This window comes from Colius striatus, chromosome 9 (genome assembly GCF_028858725.1).
Source record: "Colius striatus isolate bColStr4 chromosome 9, bColStr4.1.hap1, whole genome shotgun sequence".
Classification (NCBI taxonomy): domain Eukaryota; kingdom Metazoa; phylum Chordata; class Aves; order Coliiformes; family Coliidae; genus Colius; species Colius striatus.
The window spans coordinates 15,465,710-15,492,975 of record NC_084767.1 but is presented as its reverse complement, the minus strand read 5'-3'; the positions used below and the strand labels follow the sequence as shown (position 1 = coordinate 15,492,975).

Sequence of the window (27,266 nt, the reverse complement as noted above, 5' to 3'; positions counted from 1 at the left end):
TGGCAGAGCAGAGGACACCGCCACTGCAGAGCTTTATCTCACCCATCACCACAGAGGTCACAAATCACCATCCAGTCCCTTTCAAGCAGTTGGCAGCACTAAATTGTACCTCTCATACCCAGGCAACACCAAATCTCCCAGGGCCAGGCCAGGTACATTGATAAGGAGACAGTATAAGTGGTCAAACAGGATGGAACCCAAAGTTCACCATTTCCTGTGCTTTAACCTAGAGAGTGTCAGAACTGTGTGAGAGTCTCATTTAGGTCATTTTAGATTATCTTGCTTGCTGAAGGGGGCTGCTCTGGCCAAGGACTTGCCACTGCTCTGCTTCAGTGAAGAGGATCTCAGGTTTCACATGAAATTAAGTATAGGGTGCTCTGTATGTTTTCAGCACAAATTTAATTACAGCAATGATCAAATCTATATTTGAGAAGAGTACCAAACAGTACCATGAAGATAACTGAGAATGGCAATCAGCACCTTCCAGCAGGAAGCCAAGAGAAGTTTTAAACCCCAGAGGATCTTTGGGACACCTGTACTTTCTCTGTTCTGTGAAGAAGGTGTAATTAAATTCCATACCACCATGATTTGTTCAGGCTCATCCTGTCTCATAACCAAGTTAAGCACTGATAGAAACTCTTCGACTCATTCCCATGAAACGTGACTGCAGGAGGACACTGACCTCACCCTAGGGAAGTGTTTTCTTGAAGATTTTTTTCTAGCACTAAACACACAGTTACATCTTGGTAGGCTATTAAATCCACATGTGAAAATAAACTCATTTATCATCTTGTGCATGCAGTTTAGCTTCCTTTTAAGGAGACATAAATGCACTAGAGCATCCCATTAAAGCAATTTACATGTCTCACTTTATTTTCCCAGGCAGGCTGTTTCTCCCTTGCCTTTTGGGAAAATGCTACCAACTAAAGAATCATAGAATCACAGACTCGTCCTTCAGGTGCTCCTCTCTGGAACTAAATGCCAGCACTCTGGCCTGTGTTTTGAATGACATTTGGCTTTTCACACAGACCCCTTCAACCCCAAGGCACTTTGTCACAGCCACATGGCAACATGGGAAAGACAAAATTAAGGTCCAAAGACTGGAAAAATTGAAAAAAAAAAAGCAGCAAAGCACCACTGAGACAGCAAGTCAGTGCTTGCAGGGTATGAGGAGACTGGCTGGAGAGGCATGCCCCACAGCAGCTCCTCATCAGGGCTGCAGATGCCTGGGAAGCAAAAGGGGAAGAGCCAGGATGGCAGATGGCTCACCAGCTTTACTTCAGCATTGTCCTCTCTCCGAAGGCCCATCAATCATCATTCAGCAGCCAGCTAATGATGGAGACGCCTCTCTACAAGTGCTCAAGCTACCAGAGCTTTTAAGACACAAGGAAATGGGCTCAAGTTGTACCAGTGGAGGTTTTGATTTGAATTTTTTACCAAGAGTTTTATCAAGCACTGGCACAGGCTGACCAGGGAGGTGGTGGAGTCCCCATCCCTGGGGACATTTAAAAGATGCATAGCTGAGGTGCTGAGGGACATGGTTTAGTGGTGGGCTTGGCAGTGTGAGGTGAGTGGTTGGACTCGATGATCTTAAAGTTATTTTGCAATGGCAATGATTCTGAGACAGGCCGTGAACAGTGGGAGATCAAACCCCCATCTCACCAGTGTGTGGCTGCTTCTGAGATGGATCAGGCATAGCCTGATTTTATGAGGTGTGACAGAAGAGACACACACATGCTTCTCTGCTTGCTGAAAGACATGGATTCTCAAGACAACTAAATGATAGAATCATAGAATTGTTTCAGCACCTTTAAGATCATTGAGCCCGGCATTTGTCGTTGCACTATCAACCACTAGATCAAAATAAATCAAACCAGAAAAAGTCTAACAGTAAAAACCAACAACATCCTTAAAAAAAGGTTTGGATATCACAGGCTTCCTTCTATCATTCCAACCGTGGCCCTACCACCATGGACACATTGCCTTGTAGCCTCTGCCTCAGAGGTTTGGTTACCAATCCACTCACCAGTCCTTGAGGAAGAAACACCCTGGAGATTTCATATGGGTTAGAAATAATCCTCATTTCTTAATGACAGCCCAGGTGATGAGACGGCGCTCTGTGGTCCTACCAGCCGCTGCTCTGGCCAGCTTCCCACGGTAGGTCATGCTGTGACAAATCACAGAGTGGTTTTTCTCAATGAAATGTCTTCGGTAGCATTTAGAATCCAGAAAACCTGCAGCTTGCTCAAATAAGGTACATTTCACGGGTTTTAATGTCTTTTTTTTCCTAAACATCCATCATTCCTTGACACCTGTTAATATCTTTAAAAAATTTGCTTGCACAAGAAGTAACTGTTTCCAACAGGAAGCAATTTGTGACTAACTTCACCACAGGCCTGCAGTACATGACATGCAAATCATGGCACTGCAAATATGCAAGCAGCTGGGGAAAAGGTGAGTAATGCAGGTGCTTGGCAAAGGATTGCAGTGGCCTGTGTTCTCACCCAGAAATTTTAGAGCATGGTTGCTGTGATGCAAGCAGAGATCACAGCAGGCCAAAGACCTGAAGCCACCCAACTGGCTTCTTACTCCTCTGTCCCACCAGCAATAAGGTTTTGGGAACACTGAGAGGTCACCTGGAAACACCTCTGGGCTGTGGATAAATATGGACAGCCCCCTCACAAGTGTAATTTTGTCCTTATTTTAGGATGTCAGAAGACTCTGATGTCCTTGGATCTGGCCTCAATCTCCTATTATGTAAAAATATAATGAGGAACATGTCTGACTCCCTGGCTGATGGTCTGGAGGAGCAGACAATCTGCTTCCCAGGCTCTGTCACATGGGATGATGGAGAAAAATAGATGTAACGCGTGTTGGCAGTGGCATACGTTATCATATTTCTTTGCTGTTATGTTTATTGTCACTGATTTTTTTAAGTACTCATTCAGTATCTTACTCAGTGTACTTAAAAACACTCCTTCCACATTAATCATGTTAGAGGAACAAAATATCTTGTGCCAACATACTGACACCTACCCCAAAGGTCTCTTTTTATGACATAGGATGCCTGGACCAAGCCTGTTGGTGTGCCAGAGCAAGATAATCAAAGCAAGATTACATCAGGCTTGGACATTTCAGGGAAGGATGTACTAGAGACAGTTGTAAGGTTGTAAAGAAAAGGAGTGAATTTGTGCTTCCTGTAATTATAAAGATGAATGTATTGATTGGCCCTGAAGGGTTGTAAGGGGAAAAAAAAGGCTTATTTTCTGCAGGGCAAGCCATTAGAACTAAGAAGGCTAAGCCAGAAGTAGAGCCTACAGGTAAGTGATGGCTCAATTTAATTCATAAACCAAGTTTAACTACTTTATCAGAGAAAGAAAAAGCAACCCAGCAGTAACAAAAAAAAAAAAAAAAAGAGAGAAAAAAAATAATCAAAACAGGCTTGGAATGTTTTTCAAGTGTTTCAGCCAAGGAAAAATGCCCTATCCACTGCAGTGGGCAGTCAAGTAAACTCATGGTGTGGATACCAAGTCAGAGAGTTGACACAGAGGCCAGGAAAAGCCAAGCCTAGAACAAAACACATCATCAAATTGTTTATGTGGGAACAGCCCTCATTATGGAGAGGGGAGGCATACTTTCCCAGGACACTGTGTTCGTACTTTCAGTTTTTCAGGAAAGCAGTATCTCTTTGAAACTGAAAAATTATGCCAAAAATTTCTTGGTTTCCACAAAGGAAATAACAGCACTGATGGCAAGGACAGGAGTGCCCAGTCTGTGTAGACACTTAGGTACCTCAAGGCAGCCTTTATCTGCTGCAGCCTTGCTTAAAAGACTGCCCATCTCTTCTCTTATCCCCCAGAGCCTTACTAATTCAGCTGAAGGGGTTAATTGAGACTCATCTCATTATTTCTTCCAAAGGAAAGATCCAGAAAGTTCTTGTGTTCCCCATAGGTGTCTGCACCCCCCACTGCAGCCTGAACGTAAGACCAGAGCTGCAATATTAGCTGCACTGGAATGTTTTGGTTTCCCCTTGCAAAACAGGCTCACCTCTCCAAGTGTGAATGTGCTTCCCTTACCTAAACATACTTGAGAGGGGGGGGAAAAAAGGAAATTTCCATATTTTATGTTTAACTAAAGGGTTCCCATTTTTGTTGAAAGGAAACTGAGAAGGGCATGCCTCAACATGTTCCCCTTGCACTATGGATTGAGGCAAGAAGAAACTTATAGGTGACAATTTTTTCATCTAAAAGAATTCTATCTCCTCTGCACCAACATGCAAATCCTACAGCCCCTGTGAGCAGAAAGAATTTCAGGTTACACATGTGTGCACATAACAGACACTGGAAAACCCACCTGGACCAGCTACTGCTATTCCATATGCACATACAAACCTAACTTCTGAGAATTCTTCTGCATTTAAACTTTCTTAACCATAAGGAAGCAAATCTGTGGTAGGACTGCAAGGTAATGCTAGGTGACAATGAAATGGTGGATTTTCCTTGGAACTGGATAGATAAAGATCCAATTTCTTGTCAGTACAAGGAAGTAAAAATCAAAAGGTGCCACTTTACACCGTCAGGACATTACAGCCTTAGGTCATACCCAAACTGACATAACATTCACCTCAGTAGAATTACACCCAGAGTACAGTACCCAAGGATGTGGCACAACACTGCCTTCTGCATTAAATTTGGAAGGGAAAAAAAATAGCTACCAAATCTGCAGTCGTCATGGAGCAGAGTTCAGTAAGAATATTTGCAAGGTGAAGGCATAGGGAAACATTTTATCTCAGTGTTGCAGGAGCAGAGAAAGACATAGACACCTGAAGCTGAGTTTGCAGAGAAAAGAAACATGCCTGTCCTCGTTTGGTCCTTTCTCTACCTGTTCTCTGTTTCCTCTTGGATCATTGCATTTAGTGGCTATAGAAAATATGACAATCTGAGATGTCTCTAGAGCAGAGAAACACAGACCCCCTGGTCACAGAACCACCTGTATCGCTGGAGCTGAATTACTCCAGCTTTGGAGCTGCTCCAAACCTGCTAGTTCAAAACCTATAGATATGACATCAGAATGATGTTGCTCTGCTCATCTTCACTTCCATGGATGAAGCATGACTTCTTGCTCTCCATTACAGCTCCCCAGTCTCCTTCTCCCACAGCTGTGTTATGTAAAAGTTTTCTCATGACTGCTTTCAGTTGAAATGTTGTTTTGGCTTTGATTTATTCCCACTAAACTGAGTTGTCAGCTAGTAGTTTTGCAGTGCCTGAGCAAAAGATGCTGAAAAGATGCTTTTCTTTTGCTATAAGACATTCTTCTAAGATCTTAGACCAACTGACTCTTGAAGGTTATTCTACAATATATTTTTAGAAATAAGCCTTGGCTGGATTGAAGAAAAACTGGCCACTCATTTTTGATCATCGATTTAAGACGTCAAGAAGTCATTAACAGACTTGTTACAGACATTACTACAGGGATAGCAGCTTTCTTCACTCAAACATCATACAACACAGAGTAATTCTCCACATGTACTCAGCTAACAGTCACTGCTTCCAAAGAAACATTCCAAACCACGGCATGTCAAATGATCCAAGCACTGAGCGAATGGCACACTTTGAAAGCATAGGTATTAAACGCCTCATTCCTGTGTACAAGTAGGTGCTTAAACATGCAGATCCTAGCAGTGCATAAGCAGTAACTGCCTGCTTGCGCAACTACCTGTATTTCCTCCCACTCCAAAGTCCAGCGCAGGCAAGAGGTGCACGAGCACTAACGCTCCAGGGAACAGGCTGTTCATCCAAGCAGGCTGTGAGGAATTGGATGGTCATGTGACTATTTGCCTGTATTTAGATGGGAAAATTGAGATGTTAGGCGCACAGAAGACTGACAGACAAGCCTGAATTGAGAATCCAGGAGCTTTCACTTGTGTTCTGTTCCAGAAAACAGTAAAGAGACTTCCTCCATATTGACTAGGGGATGTTGGACTGGGCTACACACCCAGTACTCAGTGCCAAACCTCCCTAACGACAAGCTGTCTTTTTTCATTGATATACTTGTCAGCTGACATGACATAAAGTTGGAACTAAAGAGAGATGGGTTTTATTCTTGATGCTCCTTCTGCTCCAAAGAGTGACTCTAGGAGAGTCATTTCACTTCTCTGTCCCTGACCTTCGTACTTGTACTATTAGTTCCTTTATGCAGTATTGCTTCAGCTACTGAAGAGAGATGTTATAAGGAAACTCGGTATCACTATTAAAACTATGTTTATGGATTACTTAAAATTGTTCACTCCAGGGATCGCATGTGGTCCTAAAAAAGAACATTTTGCAGAAAAATGAGCAACTGGTAAAGATACATCACAGCTACTGCAATGTGGTGACATTCTTTGCTAAGGGCAATGAGGAGTTAACAGCAAATCTAACACTAAGCTCGACACTGACTCAGCACTCAGGTGAGGCCATGCTTTATTGCAGTTCATTAAAAAAGGGCAATAAAAGGCTTAAGAGCCATCACAAATCCTAACTACATGAAGCTAATAATCAGTATGATAAACTATCATTTACATGAATAGGGAATTGAATGGGCATTTCATTTCCTACGCTTTGGTTGCTCCCATTCAGTTGCACTGACTATGCTATTCAGGGAAGCCAGCATGGTGCCTGTTTACAAGAGAACTTTGCAAAACAAAGACAGTCATGGTCAAAACTTTGCTGGTCAATTCAGTATATTGACATGGAAGACCTCTGAAGAAAAAAAAAAAAAAATCTGAAATAGCCTCATGGGATAATTTAGCTGGAAGTGGTAATTAGCAGGGAATGATCTCAGGGCTAATCTAGACTTGTGGTGGCCACAGAAAAAAAACCCATCTGGTTTTCAAACAGAAGCTTGATCAAACTTCTCTCACCAGGCAAAAACACCATCGCACAACTCCCTCAGCAAAATGAGAAAGTGTTCTGCATGCAGAAAACAGCATTGTCCAAGTCTGGCTCCAGAGAAATCTGGCACAAACTCTTTCCTTTCAATAGGAGTGGAGAATATGCCATGCCAACATCTGACAATACATTTCAGATGTAAGTATAATGTACCAGCTGAGTAGCTCCAGCAATTATCTCATTTTCCTTCTTTCTTTTAACTAAGAGAATGGAAGTGCTCTGGATTTATAATGAAGTGAACCGAAAGCACAGTTGGACCCACTGTTTTGGAGCTGACTTTGCTATGCCGCAACTTTGCACGGTTCAGTTGCTAAATGGTGCACTATAAAAAATAAGTAAGTGCAAGTGAGAGACTGTGTTAATCTCAGGCGTTCAAACATGGCCCTGTAATGACTGCTTTATATTGTCCCACATTAAAGTACCTTACGGGGCAGGCAGGAGATTTACCCTCATGTGCACTTTAAATGCTCCTTGGAATTTTCTCACGTGGAGAGACAGAGGCCCAACACAAAACTCAACACATAGAAAACACTATCGTTGTTCACGGCGCAACAACCATGCCACCCAGTGAAGAAAAAAGCTTTACAGCACCTCACGGAGGTAAGAACTGAGAGACAGCACAGCATTAAGATATTGCTTTTGAAAGTACAGGATTTCCTAACTTGACAATCAGTGCAGGTTCTGGAAACATAATGAAAACACAAACTGTCTCCTTGCAGAGGAATGAGAGCTTAGATGTTGACTATAAATACATCATAATGAGGCATGGATGTTTTGCAGAGTAGCTTACTAAAGCCAAGAGTATTTAGAGACAAATTAGGTTCTTGCACATAAAATTTTCCTGGAGTTTAGAGTGAGTTTGTATCTGTCTCCTGACCCAAGCACTCTGGGGCTGATACACTGCACCTAACAGTTCTCTCTAGTCATGCAGAGGATCCATCCAGGCTGACTCAGAGGCCCCAGGTGAGACTTTAAAATGAAGTAAATACGGTGGTAAATAAGTTGCACCTATGGCACCAGTGTCTTTTTCTGTCTTTCTTTCCTTTTTTAGATAATCAGGCTTCAGAATAGCACCACAGCTAAGCAGGAACGAGTCAGGCAGGTGTTCTCAGGACAAAATACAGTGCCAAACAAGACAAATATAAGTGTACCCAGCAAGGCACTGGGTGAAGTACTTTGTATGACAGCACCACCTCTGAGCTGTAAAACATTCAGAAGCAGTAAACTGAAGAGAATTCTTAATCCTTCAGTGTTATCATTATTAGAGTATCATTCACTCACTTGTCTGCGAGCTGCTTTCTTCTCCCACCAGCTGCTTCATCTTACAACAATGACTCATTTCTGGCTCAGAAGACCAACAATAGGCTCTCCCCTGAGCTTATGGCAGCATCTCCGTGATCCCTTGGCAGGAGGCAGCATGACAATAATTTAACAGACATCCTCCCAAGGAGACTCAGCACATCAGTCATGCTGCTGCCATGCTCCACACCGAGGAGCTCATCCAGGCTACAGATGATTTCTAGGTGCAGGCAGCTCCTCTTGATTGACTGTCCAAAAGATAGTAGGTTTTTCTGTTTCACTGACAGCAGAATAAGAAAGCACTTTGTTTCCTGTGATGGTCCCTGTGACATTGCCATGCTGGTTTGAGCTAAATCTGCTTGTGTAAAGGAAAGCAGCAGGTAATCAGTAGAGAAGACTGAAGTCTTCTCTAGTCCAAGGACAAATTTACTGACTGGCATCTAGAAGGAAACAGTATTGCAGAAATGGTTGCAATGAGCTACTCTTTCCAACAGATATAAAAAGACTACTCTTCACATTTATTTGAGGCAGGAAATTGGAAAAAACCCAGCATTTTCAGAGGATACACTGTTGTTGGGTAGTGCCAAAAAGGATCAACAATTAGCTATGACCATTGTGTCTTTAAATAAAGTCTCTTATTCTAACATAGCACTGAAAAATAAGAGTTTGAGTCACTCCTTCCCTTCCTAGAGTGCAATGGGACAAACACCCATCAATTTATTACCAACACACCAATTTTGTTTAGACAACTGTTGTTTAAAGGATTAATAGCTTGAATGAGGGAAGAAAGAAAATCCTCTCTTCCTTTCCTACATGAGAAAGGCAAAGGTTTGCAGATGTCCATGTAACACTTTTTTTTTTGCTCAGAGTTGCTGAATAGCAAACCTAAGTGCTCAACAGCGACTCCTTTCTGAAGCTTGGCATGCTGAAATCCTCTGACTCACGTAGGCAATGGGTGGGTGGCTTTGACTGAGGTTTCTGCCATCTTTAAAGTACGGTCAAGGTTCCTGGCAATTTAACTGCTCTTAAAGATAATAAAACCCTTATGAGACACGAAGGCTGAACAATCATGTATTTCAGACTAGCTCAATTTGCACAGTTCCAAGAATAACTTCCAGTGCAGGTGATAGCAAGCATTTGATAAGTAAAGTTCCAGAAGAATGCTGAAAAAAAGAGAATTATGGGAAACAGCCTGAACTGCTGGGTTTATGGACAGAGCTCTATTCCAGCCCTCAGTCAGTAAAACTAAAATGAACTCCCTCAAAGTTAGAAATGCCTAATAAAGCTCAATAGACAAGGTAAGCATTTTGACTCAGAGGGAGAAGGGAGGTCACTCACTCCCACAGAGAGCAGGTGACCTTGCTGATACCAGATAAGATATCTTTCAGCTCATCTAGGTTTTTTTCAAAAGCTATATTTTCTGTGATAGGGTTTTAAATCACTAGCCAAGCCTACATCATCCTGAGCCAAAGAAAAAAAAAACCCTTAAGGCCCAAGGAAATGTAAGCAATATGTCCTCCAACAGCCTTTCCTGTGGTGTCACAGCTCCTCCCGGGGACCAGGCGCATTTTACATCTCCTGGACTGACCTGCTCACATCCAGCTTACTAAGGCAGGTTCATCAAGGTCTGGCCTGTGAGATTTGCTGGATCAATACTTGTCCTGAGCACATGGATACCGTGAGACAGGATGGCACTCAAGGGATGAGGGTAGCTGCTCTCTTTCTACCTTTCCCTTGGAAAAATGGAAACGGACACCAGTTAGTAGGTGTTAGCTCTAATGTCAGGGAATAAATCCATGGTAGACATTTGCTTGAGTGACACGAAACTTCACTTTGCATTGGTTATAAAAGTAACATTTGCAACATCAGCCCTTTTTCCTCCTGATAAGGGCCCAGATGCTCTTTACAGAAGTTATGATCTTCTGTAGGTATGACACAACACTGTCTGTCACAAAAGCAAATCATAAACTCCAGCAGTAACATAAAAGGAGATATTGTCAAGCAGTATCATGCTAACTTAAGTAAGGAATAATAACTAATAAAACACAAGAGAATGTCTTGTGAATTCACCAGATTTTTGTTTCTGGCATCTTTAAAAAATAAATGTTTTGGTTTGGCTGACAGCAAACAACTAAGTACAACTGTCCTGTAATTGGAGCAATCAGACACATATGGGGATAATAATTACAAGCAAAATAAATTACTAGTAAACAGATCTGCTTGCTATATTTTCAACCACCTCATTTTTCTTCTTCATATTTGAGAGTTTGTTATTGCTTTTCTTATTTCATTGGGTTTTTTTCCCTGCTCCTAAAAGTCCCCAAACTTCTAGGTTCCAGAATTGTAGGGACCGGTTTTCTAAATGTTTATTCTCTGGGCTGGCAATAGTGGTTTACCCCATAAAGAAGAGAAACAATTATCCTAAACAAAATTACTGTTACAGACAAATTACTTGTGTTTCTCGTAATTACTCAAGTTGGGGGAGCAGGTTTTTTCATGAAACAAATTATTAAATTGCTTGCTTGTTTAGCATTAGTCAAGCATACTAGTATTTCAGTTATGAAAATTACTCTCCCTCTGAGACAGTCAAAACATAAGATACGAATCTTGAAGTTAACAGTGCAAATAGAAACTCATGAGAAAATTAAAAAGCCTCCTCCCCACAAAAAAATAAAACCAACAGTCCAATTACTTTAAGGTAATAGCACAGGAATAACCTATCACTCTAACCCACCTTAGCCTCTAACCCATTCTCTTGAAATTCACACATAGAACACATTGAAAGTTCAAGGGTAAACATCAATATAAGGAAAACAACAGAAATCAGCATTTTAAGAGCAGAACACAGTAAACATCCTTAAGGTGTTCCAATTAAGCACCTTTCTTCCAAACCAATGTTGCAAGACAGCATTAGTTTGTGACTTCTAATGGAAATCAAAGACTGGTTTATACTACTGAGAAAGGAAAGGTACATTTGATGGACCTTCAAATTACATTCTGACAAGATACATCAGGCTCAAGTGAATCATGTTCAAGAGTGACCTTAGCCCAGTGCTGTGGTCAGCAATTAAAATGCCAAAGTTGCTAATATGCCTCTAGTAACTAATTTCTAACTTATATCCAAGTACCTTCCTTCATGATGGAATTGGTGTCTGCTAAAAAAATGAAACAACTCCCAGTTTCACAGAGCACAGGCCAGCTGTATGCCACTTGGGAATCTGCACTGCTGTAAAGAATTTGTTTCTCCACAGACAGCCAACTCGAGATAAATACAAAAAATAGCAATCACATCACATCTGAGGGGAATTTTGTCCTTTTCTAGTTACCTGACATCATATCACTTTGTCGATAAAGGCACTTAACCAGGATTTAATAGTTCTAGTAGAAGTCTATTTAACCCATGAAGACACAAGTAGTTATGACATTTACTTCAGATAATATTGATTACATAGCCAAGAGATTCAATAAAAACAGTAACATGTATTATAATGTGGAATGCTTGAGAGGGGTTCCACTGAGCTCTCAGCCCCGCTGCTCTTCCTTGGTGATCTGATACTGTAGCTTCGGTTTATTGGGATTGTGTTCAATCAACCAGTCAGCAAGCCAAGTCTGTGCAAGAGAACACACAAACATTTTCAGTTTTCTATGAGAACATTAAAAGCATTATTTGAAATCTCTGACAAAGATGCTTTCCTACTGTGCTGTGAAATGAAGACCTTTCAGAATAAACGGACATACCAATAACCTGCTTCTTCTAAGTGTACTTTTAAATCTTCACAGCTTATATTGCTTTTGAACACTTCACACTGACCTTTCAAAGACAGCTTTGCCTGGCAATGTCTATCTTTGTGTATGTATAAGAACATTTGAACCACACTTCAAATAATCTGGTTAACTCTTTTGTAATGAGGCTGTACAACATGCAGGAAACAACCTAATGAAATATTACTCCCAAAAACACTTTATTTAGTAATTATTGATTAAAAGTGCCAGTCTTCCCTACTGAAAACAAGAGTACTGAAAACATAAATGCAAAATGTCATTACTTTTTGGAATTCATCTTCTAAGTTTTTCAGCAAATCATACTTGAATAAGGATGTGGGAGGTAGGAATAATGTCAGTCCTAACTTCATCTGCCACTGCCTTGGCCTGGCCTTGGGCAAATTAACCCTTTACCTCCATTTCTCCACTTGTAAAGAAGAAATTTTAACACATCCTTATTGACTTTACCAGGCTGTTGACGATTAGTTTCTGGAATGCTAAGTACAACAAACTTCATACCATATTGTGAAATAAAACAATTGATAGGAGACCAGGAAGGTAAGCAACACTCTCCTTTTATTATCAGGTACAAAAACATTGGTTTGCAAAGACAGAGATAATCCTCACAAGTTAGTCAGCAATGGCAGAAGAACAGCAAGGAATCAAGACAGATGGAAAACAGATCAACCAACCAAGCCAAAACCCAAGCCCTTGTAAAGACTATTTGGGAAAACATCATTTGAGTCTGATTAAATTAATTGGCTGAGACAATCCCTTTACTGCTAGCAAGTATTTCTGAGTGGGAAGATAGTTTCTGATGCCACCTTTGAAAAGAAAGGGGAAAAAAACCCCGACAAACCAAATCACTCCAACTTCAGTTATTCACTTTTGGAAAGAATGCTAGAAAAAAAAAACCCCAAACCCATTCTATCAATCTCCCTGTGAGTCACCTAGCAGACAAACTGAAAAGCAATAGACATATATATTTGTATATTTCTGGGGGAAAAAAAAAGGTAGTATCAAATCAACATGATTTTCCTTCTGTTACAAGGTCACAGACATTATGGGCAGAAATGAAACAGCAAATATCATGTTTTCATCTTAGTAACTCTAGTGGCGCTGCTTCACAAAGCTTCACAGCTTTTCTACGAGCAAGGAAAGAAAGCATGGTCTCAGTGAGGTTACTACTAGGTGCCACATAACTGGACAGAAAATTGTGCCCAGGATGCAGAGATTAATTAGAAGCAAAATCAAACAATGAGTTACAGAAATGTGATTAGTAAGATGAAAAAAAAACCTCCAACCCACAGTTTTTAATATCCTGAAGAGATGACTGAAGGAAAAAAAAAAAAAAAAGAGATGTCAATGTTCTTCAAATGTGCAATAGGTTGCTGTAAATAATTAAAAAAAATTATATTACATTGTCTCCAAAGTCCTGTGAGAATGGTAAAAAGGGGGGGAAAGTAAGTAATGGGTTTAAAACTGGGATATGGGAAATGCAGGCTAACTTCTAGTGGAAGCTTTTTAGCTAAGTAAAACTAAGCATTGAAACAGATTGCCTAGGGAGTTTGCAGCCTGTCCATCTTTTGGAGTGCTAAAGAACAGGCCAGACAAACATTTTGTTAGGAATGGTGAGACACAATTGATCTGGCCTTTGGGCAGAGGGACAGATGAAAAGATTTCTTTATCTTGGTTTTATGGATTTCTACAGTAACAGTGCCAGACATACAGAAAGAGTGAAGAGGGCACAAAGCTGGAACAATCAGCATATATTTAATCCAACCTCATGTATACAACACAGTTCATTTTGTGGCTTTTTTTTTTCTGAAATGTATCTTTTAAAAAAAATACAATGTTGATTGAAAACCCAATAAGAACACAGAATCCACCACAACTGCCACTAAACTGTCACACTGACTAGTTATCTGCATTCTTAAAGTACTAGTTTGAAGGACTTGAACTTTAAGAATACAAAAAGCATTTACCATATTTTTCCAGAGGAAAGAAAGTTAACTAACTTTGTTTAGAGACTGAACAAAAAACCAAACCACACCATCACCAAAACCCCAGGAAATTAACTCTAGTCTTTAAATGAAGAACTGTAGTTTGAATAGCATCCTTAACTAACAGGAAAAAATATGTGAAAGTAGGGTTAGGTCCATTAGCTTGATAACTGTAAAGGAGTCAAGAAGAAGACAGATGAATGTTCTGTAAGACAATTTGACTATTCAAGATATGTTTCACTTAAAAGAATCATAATTCATTTTCCTGGTGAACTGTTGAGCAATCCAAGCAAATGCTAATCAATGCCGTATAGTGAAAATAATATCTTATCCTAATGAAGGAATTACAACATTAATTTAAATAAATATAACAATGACAAAATATAGGCAGCCTTGCTATGAACTCTACAGTATTTCATTCAAGTACATAACTACTAACAATATAATCAGCATCTAATCTCACTTAGTACCCACTGTGTAAGAGCTATTTCATCTCAAACTCATCTCAGAAACAGTAACATTCCCATTTACCTTTCCAGCCATCTGTAACAACTATCTGTTAGAACCAGCTTTATACAAGTCACCTGAAAACCCTATCTTGCATCAAGGCTAATTTAATTTAGTTATCAAATCAATCAGCTTCTTGAAAGGCAAATGTTATTTGATCAGCTCATTATCAGGTAGCTAAACCAGCTCTTTAACAAAAGAGTGGCTTTCCTATACACAGGGACTTTACTAAAACCAAGTAACTGTATCACAAAGCATACACACACTACTGATCTGCTGCACCTACCATTGGATCTGCTGGCTTCTCTTTACATAGTGCGGTGAGCCCAGCCAGTAGCGTAGGCTTCACGTAAAGGCTCAAGTAATCCCGAGCTCTTTGTCCAGTTGGAATTGGCTCCAAGATCGCTGCGAAGAATAACCACGAGTGTTGGAAAGCAGTTTGCAGAGTGATTTTAAAAGGCATTCTTTCAAAGGTTGTTTATAGATGAGCTGCAGTTTTTGTTAATAATTTCCTTAATAAAACATAATGGGTTTCGTAGCTTCTCCCACAACAAACTGCAAAGAAACCACCTAAACCCCCTTACACTGACCCGGCTGCAATCTTACTAGTTACAGCCAATTATGAAAGGCAAGGAAGTCCGATCAGCTGGGGAAAACCTATATCCTTGAAAATGCATGGTGAGCAGGAGAGAAGCAAAATATCCCTTATTTAGTACTTCCTTCTTACAGTGTGAAGCTGGTCTCTGAAGATCCTACATCCCGCTTAGTCCTCAGGGTGAGGAAAAGAGACATGGCTTACAGAGGATAAGGTTTGTAGGGAAGTGTAATGTCTTTTATCAAACTATCCAGTAACAGTTGACAGACACAGGCATGTTTTTCTATCAGTTTCCCTTGCATCTTTCCATCAAAGTAATCTTTGAGCTGTTACACTACAAACAAGAGGTCCTCTCCTAGCTTTTCGGGGTTCTATGGCCCATTTCTCTGGCACTTGGAGAGAGTCTCTTCAAGCCAACTAGGGGTGACAGTGCCAAAAAATGTTGGAGTGTAATAGCTTCCCATTTCCTCTCATTTACCAGCTTTGCTCCCATTGCCAAGCCATAGTGTGTGAAAAATACAAGCAAACCCTGTAACTACAATGCCTCTTCAGATACATTTTGCTGTACCTTTCAGAGCAGAACATATCAGCTTATACATGAAAAGACTCATATTTTCATAAAGCAAACACACCCAACCTCTTCTTAATCCAACTGTACTTAAAGTCTAGACAGAGACAAAGGAAGAACATTATCCTCCCAAAGACTTGCAATTTATTATTTGTACCGTTTTACCTTCTGGAAACAGGAATCGAATTTCTCTTTCTGCTGAGGGAATGCTGAGACTGCCATGAAGTGCATTCCTTAGATCATCAGTCCCATAGATTGCTCTTAAGCTAAAAACAAGAGAAATAACTGCTTAGTAGGCAACTGCAAATCCCTTCCAAGTCTCCAAGAGCGTATAAAAAAAGAGTACAAAGAGAGTCTGAGCTGACATAAAAGCTGTATATATGGGCTAATTAACAAGGCATCTGCTTGGTTTTGTTTTTAAACAAAGTAAGTAGCTGCCTAGAATTTATGTTCCTGCACTCAGCATGAACTGTGCATGCTAAAAAAACAAAGGTGAAAAGCTATGATACACAAAATTGAAGAGATAACAGGCCACTCTAAACCTCTGTTGGGGAGGGGGGAGAGAGGGAATTATCTCAAATAAGAGAAATCCTACCAACTTCAGCAAGGCAAATCAGTGAGTTACCTGTGCGGGTGAGTTCTCCTAGCTTTCGTGCTGTTTGATGGTCCAAGCAATTCCTTCCAATAGGAGACTGCACAATGTCTCGCAAGAACCATAGCAACTAAAGGTCCAGAACTCATATAGGCTGTTAAATTGGGAAAAAACACTTTTCCATACTGGTCTGCGTAAAAGTTGCTACATTGCTCTGGGCTGAACTGGAGCTTCCGTTTCTATAAAGTGTAAAAGAAAAAAAGTATAAAAAAAACTTTGCCAAATTAAGATGGTGTGCTACCTCAAGTAGCATGCAGTCCTCTGTTGCACGCCTATCTTCAGCTGCAGAACACAGTAACATCCCAGCCTAATCTGACTCTTCCAGATCTGATCTTCTATGAAATACAGAGTAAAAAGGGCAAAATCATTCCAAATTAATTAAGGAGACAAACAGGCCATTTGAACAAGACGTGACTTCAGCCTATGCAAAAAACAGCCATTTAAAAACTGCTGCATGACTTAAAGTATAGTCAGGGCACAGTACAGGAAAAGTGAAAAGCATTACAAGGACAGGATTAATTACTCAGCTGCTCCTGCATAATATTTTACTTTCAAACAATTTTTTCTGCAGCCCACACTGTTATTTGTGCAATTGTTGTATGTTTCATTCAGTATTTGTGCTTTAAGACTCTCACAATAACTGCTCGGCCTGCAGGTGAACAGGATTAGGACAAATTTGGGAGGTTATCAGAAACCATCAGGCACTCAAGAAGAAACAAGCAGAGTTTCTTAAGTGCACTCTTGGAGCCTGAACAAGCATATCACAAATTCAGATGCCTAATAACTTCGGTGCCAAAAGTCATTGGAGACACCAGAAGACACTATGAATATATTGTAATAAAAAAAAAAACCAAAATTTAATTTCACTCATTTTCTGATAAATTTCATACAAATGAAAAAAAAAACAAAACTAAACCCAAAAACTTAAAACCAACAAAACAGGAAGGGAGGTTTAGATTGGAGATTAGGAAGAACTTTTTCCCTGAGAGGGTTGTTAGACACTGGCACAGGCTGCCCAGGGAGGTGGTGGAGTCCCCATCCTTGGACAAATTGAAAAGCTGTATAGCTGAGGTGCTGAGAGATTTGGTTTTGTGGTGGGCTTGGCAGAGTTAGACTCGATGATCTTAAAGGTGTTTTCCAAACCAATTCCATGATTCTACGGTAAGGGTGGAAATTAAAAAATTAACAAATATGGCAATAGGGGTATTTACAAGAACATTTATTCTATTTCTGAGGAAAACAACAACCAAGAAGAACAAAACAATAAAACACCTTAGAGTTTTATCTAGTAAGGCGTGTCCGCAGCTCGTTCAGTGCCACACAGCCCGCGGCCAAGGCCACGGCCAGCCCCGAGGGGCCGACAGCAAGCAGAGGAGCGCTCGCGTGAGGAAGGGGAGGAGGACGAGCGTGAGGGGAGGCGCGGGAGGAGCGTGAGGCGGCTCCGCCGCCGCGGGGAGCCCGGGCCGCGCCCCGCCGCCGCCGCTGCCAGGCGCGAGGGCACAGCGCCCCCCAGCGGTCGCCCGCGGCCCGGGCACGGCGCTCGGCCTCACCCCGCGCCGGGAATCAACCGCAGCGACCAGGCGGGAGCAACGTCCCGGCCGCCACGGAGCGGCACTGCCGGCCGCCCGCCCAACAGCCTGCCGGAGCCCTCTCTTACAGCAGTTCAGCCCGCCCGCTCTGTCTCCCTGATTCTGACAGCCGCGTTACATTCTTGTTATAAATATTCTTACGGAGCAAGTGCATAAAGAGCTCCATAAAAGAGGACTGAGAGAATGTATTATTAGCTAGCGGCAAATTTCCTCTTAGAGCAACTTCTGTTAAATATCACACTCTGGAGCCTTTCCCAGCAGCACAGGGTCTGACACGAGTGCTCAAGGCAACATTCCCATGGCATTCATGTCACGTCCAAAATGCAGATGGACAAACTCAGTAAGATCTATTTAAAGGGAACATTTGTTGGACATTTAAATATCCAAACGTTCATTTGCATTGAAAACAGAGGAAACAACACCTCAGACCGCAACTGGCCAACTATCCAACTCTTAAATATCGCCTTGACAAATGTATGGTATGTGAAACCCTGGGATACCAGAACCAAAAGCTCTCCAAAGAGATACTTCAGAGAGTCCGTGGATCTGGTACACGTTTGCTAAACCTGAGTTTGTTGTTAACAAAGTCTGTGTTTTCCTGTGGTCAGCAAAATAGTCAAGTCTGTTCTCTTCTATCCCATGCCCCAACAAAATGTATCTTTACAAACAGTCTGGCAGCAGTGGTTGATATAAAAAACATAAATCGATTTTTTGGACATACTAGCTTTTAGTTACTGGCTTGGCTGTGGAAAGTTTGGACAAACGCTGTTCTGAGTTATAAACTGCAGTTATTTTTTCCAGAGCACAGCTTGTTACCTGAATGATCAGAAATCCTGATCGGAGAATTAGGTCCTCTATTTCTTCTTCTTTATCAACGACATCTGGTTTGATGAGAGCCAGAGTTCTTTCCAGATAAATCTGAGGTTCGGGCATTAACATCTGCATCTCCACTTCTAAATTAGGATTCATATGCCCCTTCTGTACTGCAATGACACCAGTTACCACTGTGGTAATATTTACTATGTACTCTAGGAATGACCACCCCCATTTCACAAAACCCAAGTGAGATTTTTCTCTAGACTAGCACTCTGCAGTTCACATTCCCATTCTCAGTGTAGTAACGTTTTGTGGAAAATAAGCCAAAAAGTCAATGTTGTAGCCAACTGTAAAAAAAAGAGTGAGATATTCTAATATTTCATTAACTAACTTGGACAAGTTTGACAGAAAGACGACTACTCTCACATTTTGGTGTTCACAGCACTTCCACATCATCCATCTACCACCCTTATCTCTCATCAGTCCCCAGATCTGTATTCTCATGCATGCAGATGGTGGTGTTGGACTTACTACTCGAAGGCTGTCTCATCTGTAAGCCTCAGGCTATGTCCCCATTGTTATTTAATTCTTTTATTTACAGACTTATTTATTTAAGTGACCTTTAAAAAAAAGAGAAACAACTCATCGCATTAGGCTATGACCAAGGCTATTTAGGACACAAGATTGTTCTGCAAACAGAGCAACTAGTACAGATGGGTTTCCTCCAGACTCGCGATTCCCTGTGACCTCTTTCTCCCTTTTTCGCCTGCCTACAGGCTTCCAGCTCTAGATCTCTCTGTCTGCACTAGCCAAGACACGGGTACGCAGCCGACTGCCCTTTGCCGACTGCAAGGTGCAGCCGACTGCACTTCTGCAAAGATCAGATGCAGTCACTCAGTTATACCTATCTTGATGATCTTTTCTGCATCTACACCTCTGAGCCCCCTTCTTCGCTTTCAAATGTGAACAGGCTGCGGCCTCCGCAGGGGAGGAAAGGCGGAGAGCTCAGCACAGCACCGCCGGGGCTGCCTTTGCCTAGGAACCAGACCGAAAGCATGGAATGCTTGGAGCAGCCGGCCTGGAGCCACAGCATGGACACCGGCAGCCCCAGGGCTCGATGGAGGATACGGCTTCCTGCTCTCCTCAGACCACTCCCCGCCGGCCGACCCGGAGAAGGGTTCAGCTCCACCTGCCCTAAAGGACCCACCGCCACGCCAGCGGCTCCGCCTGCTTAGCCCTCACAGCGGTTGGGGCCGGTCCCCCTGCCCAGCTCAGCCCCTCAGCCCGGAGCGGCGCCTTTCCCACCCGCAGCGCCTTGCCACGCACCTTTCCGCTCCGCCGCCGTTGCTAGGGAACGGCGGGGCCGGCTCCCCGGGTGGCGCGGCCACAAGATGGCCTCCGCGCGCCTGGGCTGCCTGCTGAGAGGAGGGCGGGATCAAAGATGGCGTCGGGACAGTCCCGCGGGGCTGGTGGCGGCCTCCGCAGCGTTGGGCTGCCTCGGGACGCGCCTCGCTGCTCGGGGCAGCCGCAGTCTGCGGGCAAATAACTGAGGGCTACATCTGCCTGTTTATGGGCACCTCGTGATGCGAGAATAAGGAAGGGAACAGCATGAGCCAGGAGAGTTCGTTTCTCCTTTACAATAAAAGCTTTATGTCGGTTTTACTTCAAACTCAGGACTGCTGAAGGAACCTTGGTCTAGCAGCAAATGTTCATGAACTGAGGTAATGTTATTCATTGCAAAAAAAAAAAAAGAATAAGCACACAAACCCTTCTTCGTAGCATTTAAATTTCAGTATTTATTGTGGGAGCATGCCCGAGGTTTCCTGTTTACATGCCTGATGAACATCAGGGTCAGGAGCTTACAATATGCAGGCTTTGGTCACACCAGATGTACTAACCCAAATCTACAGTTCTCTAATACTGTTTCTCAGCATTTTTTTTCTGAATTGTACAGCATCCACCTGGTGCTACTTAGCTTTTATCACAAATGCAAACATGTAATGAGAAACGATTACTGTTTTCTGAGTTAAATCATGAGGTGAGCCATGAACAGAGCTGGGGATGTCACGTTCCTAGGGATTTTTCCACCATCACACCAATACCCTTGATCCCTGACACTCTACCCATCTCTCTCCTCAGCTGCCCCCACATGGAGCAATTACAATGCAGCCATCTGATGTCATCTTCCACACCATAGCCTGGAAGCCAAAGTGTTAGATGCTGCAGTATGGCTTCCTTGTCTTCCCTGTTTACCCTGCACAGGGCTGCACGTGCTGTGGCCAGCTCTTGAAGCTGAATGCCTGCCAGCTGGCCCGACACTATCGGGGTGTGGGCTGGAAAACAGCACTGATAACTACAGAACTTGCTCTGCAGCCCTGAACTTCTCCTTTGGGCCTCATCCCTTCTCATTACCCACTTCTCAAAAACTATGGGATCCAAAGTGCTGTTAAGGCCTCTGGCTTGCTGGTGAATTCAGCTGAAACTGGCCACTGTATTTGAGTTCTTGAGGTGACACTGACAAAGGACAGAGAGAACACACAGGTAAATAGTCTTCAACTTTTTTTAAAGAAGTCAGACTGAAAGTAGCTGCAATGGAGGAAAGACTAAAAAAACCCCAAACACTTTAAGAGCCAAAACTGTCTGCACTGGTTAGCAGAGCAAATAGCAAATTTACTGCAAAAGCTGGTTTTAGTGTAAAAAAATACACTTTGCCTTTATCTTTTTCATGAGTAATGTAAATAATACAGAACTGAGAAATGAAACTATGCAAGTATTTCCTTGCACATGGAGTTTGTTTAAGAGAGATACCTTATCCACTATTTAATTTGAAGACATTGTAAACAGTGGAACTACACAGAGATAATGCATAAATAGGTTTCATTTAAAAAAAATCAGAAGCTGATATTAAAGTTCACCTGTTTTTTAGTTTAGTTCGGAATTAATTCAGCAAGAGTAATTTCTTTTCGAAGTCAAGGAGCACAAGTCTGACAGCCCTAGCTTAGATTTAGCAGTTCAAAGGCTTCATCAGCCTGGATGAACACTTCAGAATTACTGTTACATACGAAATGTTGAATTTAATATATGTGTACAGCACTGCTAACATTAATCTCTTGCAATTTCCTTATTGTGTGCATTCTTTTTTCAGCTAACCAAGTAGGAAAAACCCCAAAAGTATCTCAGTGAGCATCATTCAGCATTGCAATTTCGCCAGGAACAGGGTTCTTGCAGTTCACTCCCCACTGCGGGCCCTCTGTCTGTGTCAGAATTTCTCCTCCTCGCTGTTTCCAGAAGCATTTCTGGAGGGCGGAGATTGTCTAATTTTAGTATCTCGGAGAATCCTCCGTGCTCCAATGAGCAGGCGGCTGCAACTAGCGCTGCAGCCAATTACTCCGGGTTTCCTCCTGCTGTGCTTCCCACGAGGGCTTTAATAATGCAGACTTACAAATTTAAAGTGGCCTCACATGTTGAGAGAAAATAACATTATATGCTCCCTAACAAAGGCATATCTTTTCACAGTAATAGAGAAATTTATTCTAAAGCCTTGGATTCCAAAAACCTGACCTTACTACCCTGAATTAATATGGGGGTTTTTTTAATGTATATTATCTTTATAGTGCTTGAAAGAATATGTCTAATAACTAAGAGGCTGGATTAAAACATCTTCCCAAACCTCTGTAGGCCTGGGATGTTAATTTAAGAAACAAAACAAAAAAGAGAAAAATTATTATTATTCCAATATTATTATTCCAATTTAGAACTACTGCAGTTCTAAATACTTCTCTGGCCATAGCTTTGCTGATGCATCTTATCTGTTAAGCGGTTTAACAAGCCTTAGTTGTCTCATTTATTTTTAGGGCAGGGAATATATCAACACTGGAAGACTGCGACTGTTGGTGCATTTGCATTCTAGTAACAACTGATAAGTGACCTTTTTAAAGAAAAATATTCTTTCAGAGCTTTATACACCAATGCTGCAAGAAAGTGGAGAAACTAGTGTCTTGTGAACTGTTAAAAAAAGTAAAGAAAAACAGAACGATTGCAATAAGAGTGAAGGAAAGCTAAAGGAATAACACCAACTAGTTGCAGTGAGGAAAAATGAAGCTTGCACACCTTTTAGCTTTATTTGCATTTTGATGTTAAGCATAGAAAAAAAAGGTATTTGCCTCAGTAGTAATTTACCAGCTATTCATTTACCACACATACACCTTTCTTCCACCACTTTTTTTTTTCTTCTGTCTCTCAGAATAAACTGTCATAGCTACCCACTGCACTGACTTACCTTCAGCACACACTTCATCCATGCTCGCTTTTGCAGTGCAACATGCCTCTGACGGAAATCCTGTGATCGAGCTAACTTCCTCTCCTGCAAGCCAGCTCTCTCCTCCATTTCTGCCTTACAGCTAACAGTTCTACTTCTGCAGCTTATCTGCATGCTTGTAATCCTGGTCAGCTTTTCACTGCCGCTCACTAACCCTCGCCAAGCCTTCCTTCCTGCTTTCCTCTACTTGGTATCTCACTATTTTCTTTAAAGATAAAATTAACAAAATATTCTCATGATGCTTCCCCTTCCTACAAGGCTCTAGGTGGCAACAACAAAAATCTTATCTACATGTCTTCTGTGACTTCATCACTCGCCCTACTAACCTCACCCTATTTCATTTTCTGATCTTCCTCACACGCACTCTTGCATTTCTTCACAGCTTTAGTCATTCGGACTGCTCTGACCCACAGCATCCCACACACATGTGACTGTCTCTTTTACATTAAAAAAAGAAAAAAGCCTTTTGTACAAGGGCCTCCTGGCTTCTCACTTCTACAAGTCTTCCAGTCACATCTCTTGTCCAGTTCAACTCTAAATCCCCTTCAAACTTGGTTTTGATACTTTTCATTATCTGAAAGCTTCTTAACCTATCTTCAGCCAATCTCCTCTGTGGCCTCCAGTCACATTTAATACAGCTAGTACCCTATCTTAGCTTTTACAGTGATTCTCACCTATTATTTTTTCTCCATCCACTATTTCAGCTTGGCTTGTTAGCGCCTTCCCTGTGTTCCTTCCTCTTTGCTGCAAGAGCCATGGTGAGCATTGATTTTGATTGTCCTCTCTTTCCTTCTGGTTCACAGCTCAACCTTACAGCCAGGAGCATGGGGTTTGGCCTTAGGTTGGTCTGAACTGCTGTGGACATGTCAACCAAAACATGATCTTTGTTATTTATTGACATGGTTGGAATCCTGCTCAAGCTTTCTTCATCTCAGTTATTGACATTCTTTTGTCTGTCCTCAACAAAGAAATAATTTGTTTCCATTCAGAAAGCTCTGTGACACCATTTTCTTAGTTATTCAGTTTGAAGAACTGTTGTTAGTTCTTCACATCTTTCCAAAGAGTCTTCCCTATCACACACAAAACTGTTACTCTTCAACTCACACATTGATCTGGTCTTACGTATCTTTTGTTCTTGTCCCACACTGAAAGGATATCTCCTATTTCCTGCCAGCCCCTACAACTGAATTCCACAACTATACTTTCAAATAAAGACCTTCCTGCTTTATCCCACACTGCTGCTCTGGATGAGCTCGTGTTGCACACCTGGAGGAGCTGGCATTGACAACTTACTTTCTATAATGCTCTTCCTCATCAGTGTATAGACATTGTGCAGAGATCCTACAGGTAGATGTAAAGGCCTAACCTTTCAGAATAGAATCACTTGCAGGAGTTTGCTTTCATCGTTCTACATAATATTTAACAACACACTGGTTTGGATTATGCCTGAGGCCACTAAGGTCAGAGATAAGTGTTCACCGTGATAATATCCACAATGAATAAATGAATGTGTGAATAAACCAATAAAAATATTTAATTTGCCAAATTACAAGAGACAATCAGTTAAATAAGGCTTTTTTTTTGAAGTGGTGTTGTCAATGCTTCATTAAATGCATCTTCCATGTAGCCTAATGCATCCTTTTTTCCATTCTTATTTTTAGCACTTTCAGCCATAACACTACAATCAATAGGATTATTTGCAGAGTTATTGTTGTTAAATTTATTTGTTGATACTGTGCATAAAGTCTAACCCAGGCAGAAGCTGGTGTTTTGTATACAGCAAGCAGGTTGTGACCTGGGATACTTACCATCAATTTAGACAAAGTGGACATAGGGTATGGGAAATGGATAAATTACATCAGCAGTTTCAGGGCAGTGAATGATATGTTGGTTCTCTTTTTTATTTTTTTTCTCTCCAGAAGAGAAGATCTAGGAAAAAATCAACACAATGGAAATAATAAGGAAACAGAGAGGATGAAGAAAGGGAAGGAGGCAATGAAGACAGGTATGACCCCAAATTGGTATGAACTGACAGCAAGGGTATGGCTTGGAGTGACAGTTTGACAGAACAGCAAAATTAGGCCAAATATCAGAAAGTCCACACACAAGTACGATTCAATTAAATTTCAGTCAACACCATGAATAGTAATTACAGGATTAAAAAAAGGGTAAATAGAATGATCGTTTTTTCTCAGCAGTAATGTGTCATGTGAGGAAGATTACCATCAAAGAAGGTCTGTGTGCATTTTTCTTTCATTAACCATAGGCCTTGAGTAGGGAGTAAAGGGGACTTTACTCAAAGTCCCCACTTTGAGTAGGGACTAAAACCCAAGTCATAGCCCAGAGGAATTCCTTAAAATTACCTGTAGCATGATGGGGCTTGGTGAGACAAATACTGATCTTAACAAGCCAGGTTATCAAGATTCTCCTCTTCAGTGTTTTAAAATATGTAAAGACTTTGTCATGCGAGTCGCTGTTTTCAAACGGGGCTGCTTAGCCACTCTGCAACCACTGTGTTATCCTGCCTATGGATGTGGGACATACAAGGCAGAGCCTTGGCCGTTGGGAACTGCTGCCTGGAATGGCCAAGATGACAGACTGAGATGGACCTGACCAGGAGAAATGGGCAGCTGGTAAAGGGTGCTCCTTTAAAGAATGTACCGTTAAGCAGGAAAAGAGTAACATGTGCAAAGTACCAGTGCAAGGGCTATGAGAGGAAACACCAGACAAGTTCAGCAAAGAGAACTGGAGGAAATAAAAAGAAAGGGAAAGGAATGGAGAGTCCAAATGAAATGACAATCATTCCAGTCCTTAGCAAGGCTTGATGAAATACAAAGGTGCTGTTTGGGGCAGTGAATCTTGCAAGGATATTAAGTAATATATCATCAAAAGAGCTCAGGTTACATCCATCAGCTAAACTTACCTGTGAGGCTCATAACAAAACTGCTGCCAGATTCAGTTTCTTCTCAGTTACTGGTCTATAAACTCATAACTTCAGTGCAGATGTATTTCTGCAGCCAGCTGCCACAGCTGCAAACATAAAAACCTGCAAAAAGGTGGACAGGCCACAGAGGTGACAGCATTTACCCCTTCAGCCATCCCAGTTACATCACCTGCAAACCCCAGTTTGGCCTGAGTTCCCTGAACTGACTGTAGCAAATGTGTGTTATTTGTCAATTTAAGCAGGCTACAGCTCTATGTAAAGGAATGCAGCAACTGACACTTTTGTTTTTGTTTGTTTTTAATCACAAACCATACGTTTCTCCTACAGACCTGGTTGATAGGCTTACAGTCTAAGCCAAAGCTGCCTAAAAAAAAATTAAAAGAAATAATCTTGCTGGATGTGAGTTAAGTTCCTCTGAGATGGTGTATCTTAGGATAAAGAATATCTTATAAAAAAAAATTGATGCTTTTAACATTTTAAAGTTGAATACAGGAAAAAAAAAGTAAAAAATATCCTGTCATAAAGATGAGTATCTTTATCAGGTAACACACACAACCTGTCCTGCAGATATTGCATTTTCAAGTGTACTGGTTGGGTACTCTGTGCCATCTTTACAAAGCCTGACCTCGTATAACACTTTCACAAACTTCAGTGTAAAGAGCTGGTTGTAGCACTTCTCCATAGTGTCCCGACCCTGTCAGCAGACTAGCTTGTGATAAACATCTCTAAAGTTTAAGTTGTGAGCTATTACAGCTTTGGCTCAAAGTGTGTCAGAATACTTAAAAATCAATGTCTTTCACAGACAGAGCAACTGGCTGACATCACGTAGTGTATACTATGCCCACATACGATTGAAATTAGTCATGTTGGGCACACATTTTCAGATTCCTTTAATAACTTTTCCATTTGTGAGCAGCAAAGATGCAGGGAGGTGGAGTAGTGGTGAAAATTTAAAAAACCAAATAGTTACTATGGCGGAGGACTTAAAATCCAGAAATTATTAAAAAAACAGTTGCATTTTCAGTAACAAATATGATGCAGTCTTGCTGCATGTGTGCATGGGTAGCAAAGCAGAAAACTCAGCTTGGACCAGCTGAAGTGAAGCCTGTGGCAAGTACAAGCATCAAAGCAAGAGTGGCTTGATGTATTTGTCTGTAGTAAGGGTCTGTTTTTGATATGATGTCCCAATACCAAACAATTTTGGTTTGTTTGTAGTTTAACTTCTCCTAACTTCTCCTTAAGAGGTCTGACTTATAGCCTGAAGCAATAAAATGGTTTTATAAA

General features: G+C 41.5%; 1 protein-coding gene and 1 long non-coding RNA gene across 7 annotated transcripts in view; one reads left to right on the top strand and one right to left on the bottom strand.

The window, feature by feature from the left end:
* Nucleotides 1–10,537: 10,537 nt before the first annotated feature.
* The window catches only part of NME5 (NME/NM23 family member 5), an 18,878-nt gene continuing 2,149 nt past the window's right edge, over nt 10,538–27,266 (bottom strand). Inside the window, exons 2-8 of one of the 6 annotated variants that reach the window (XM_062002053.1) lie at nt 25,962–26,084; nt 24,847–24,967; nt 18,721–18,887; nt 16,289–16,494; nt 15,829–15,929; nt 14,787–14,905; nt 10,538–11,837 (exon numbers count right to left, since the gene is read on the bottom strand). In XM_062002053.1, coding sequence (XP_061858037.1) covers nt 11,751–11,837; nt 14,787–14,905; nt 15,829–15,929; nt 16,289–16,494; nt 18,721–18,873 — 666 coding nt within the window. In that variant the 5' untranslated portion in view covers nt 18,874–18,887; nt 24,847–24,967; nt 25,962–26,084 and the 3' untranslated portion in view covers nt 10,538–11,750. Of the gene's footprint in view, nt 11,838–14,786; nt 14,906–15,828; nt 15,930–16,288; nt 16,495–18,720; nt 18,888–19,146; nt 19,208–20,046; nt 20,137–22,999; nt 23,702–24,846; nt 24,968–25,961; nt 26,085–27,266 lie in introns of those variants that run through there. The other 5 variants (XM_062002055.1, XM_062002058.1, XM_062002056.1 and 2 more) reach the window with 5 other exon arrangements.
* LOC133626029 (uncharacterized) overlaps nt 21,119–27,266 on the top strand; it is a 6,597-nt gene continuing 449 nt past the window's right edge. The window contains exons 1-2 of the long non-coding RNA XR_009819235.1: nt 21,119–21,261; nt 24,958–25,043. This is a non-coding gene — a long non-coding RNA (uncharacterized LOC133626029). The remainder of the gene's footprint in view (nt 21,262–24,957; nt 25,044–27,266) is intronic.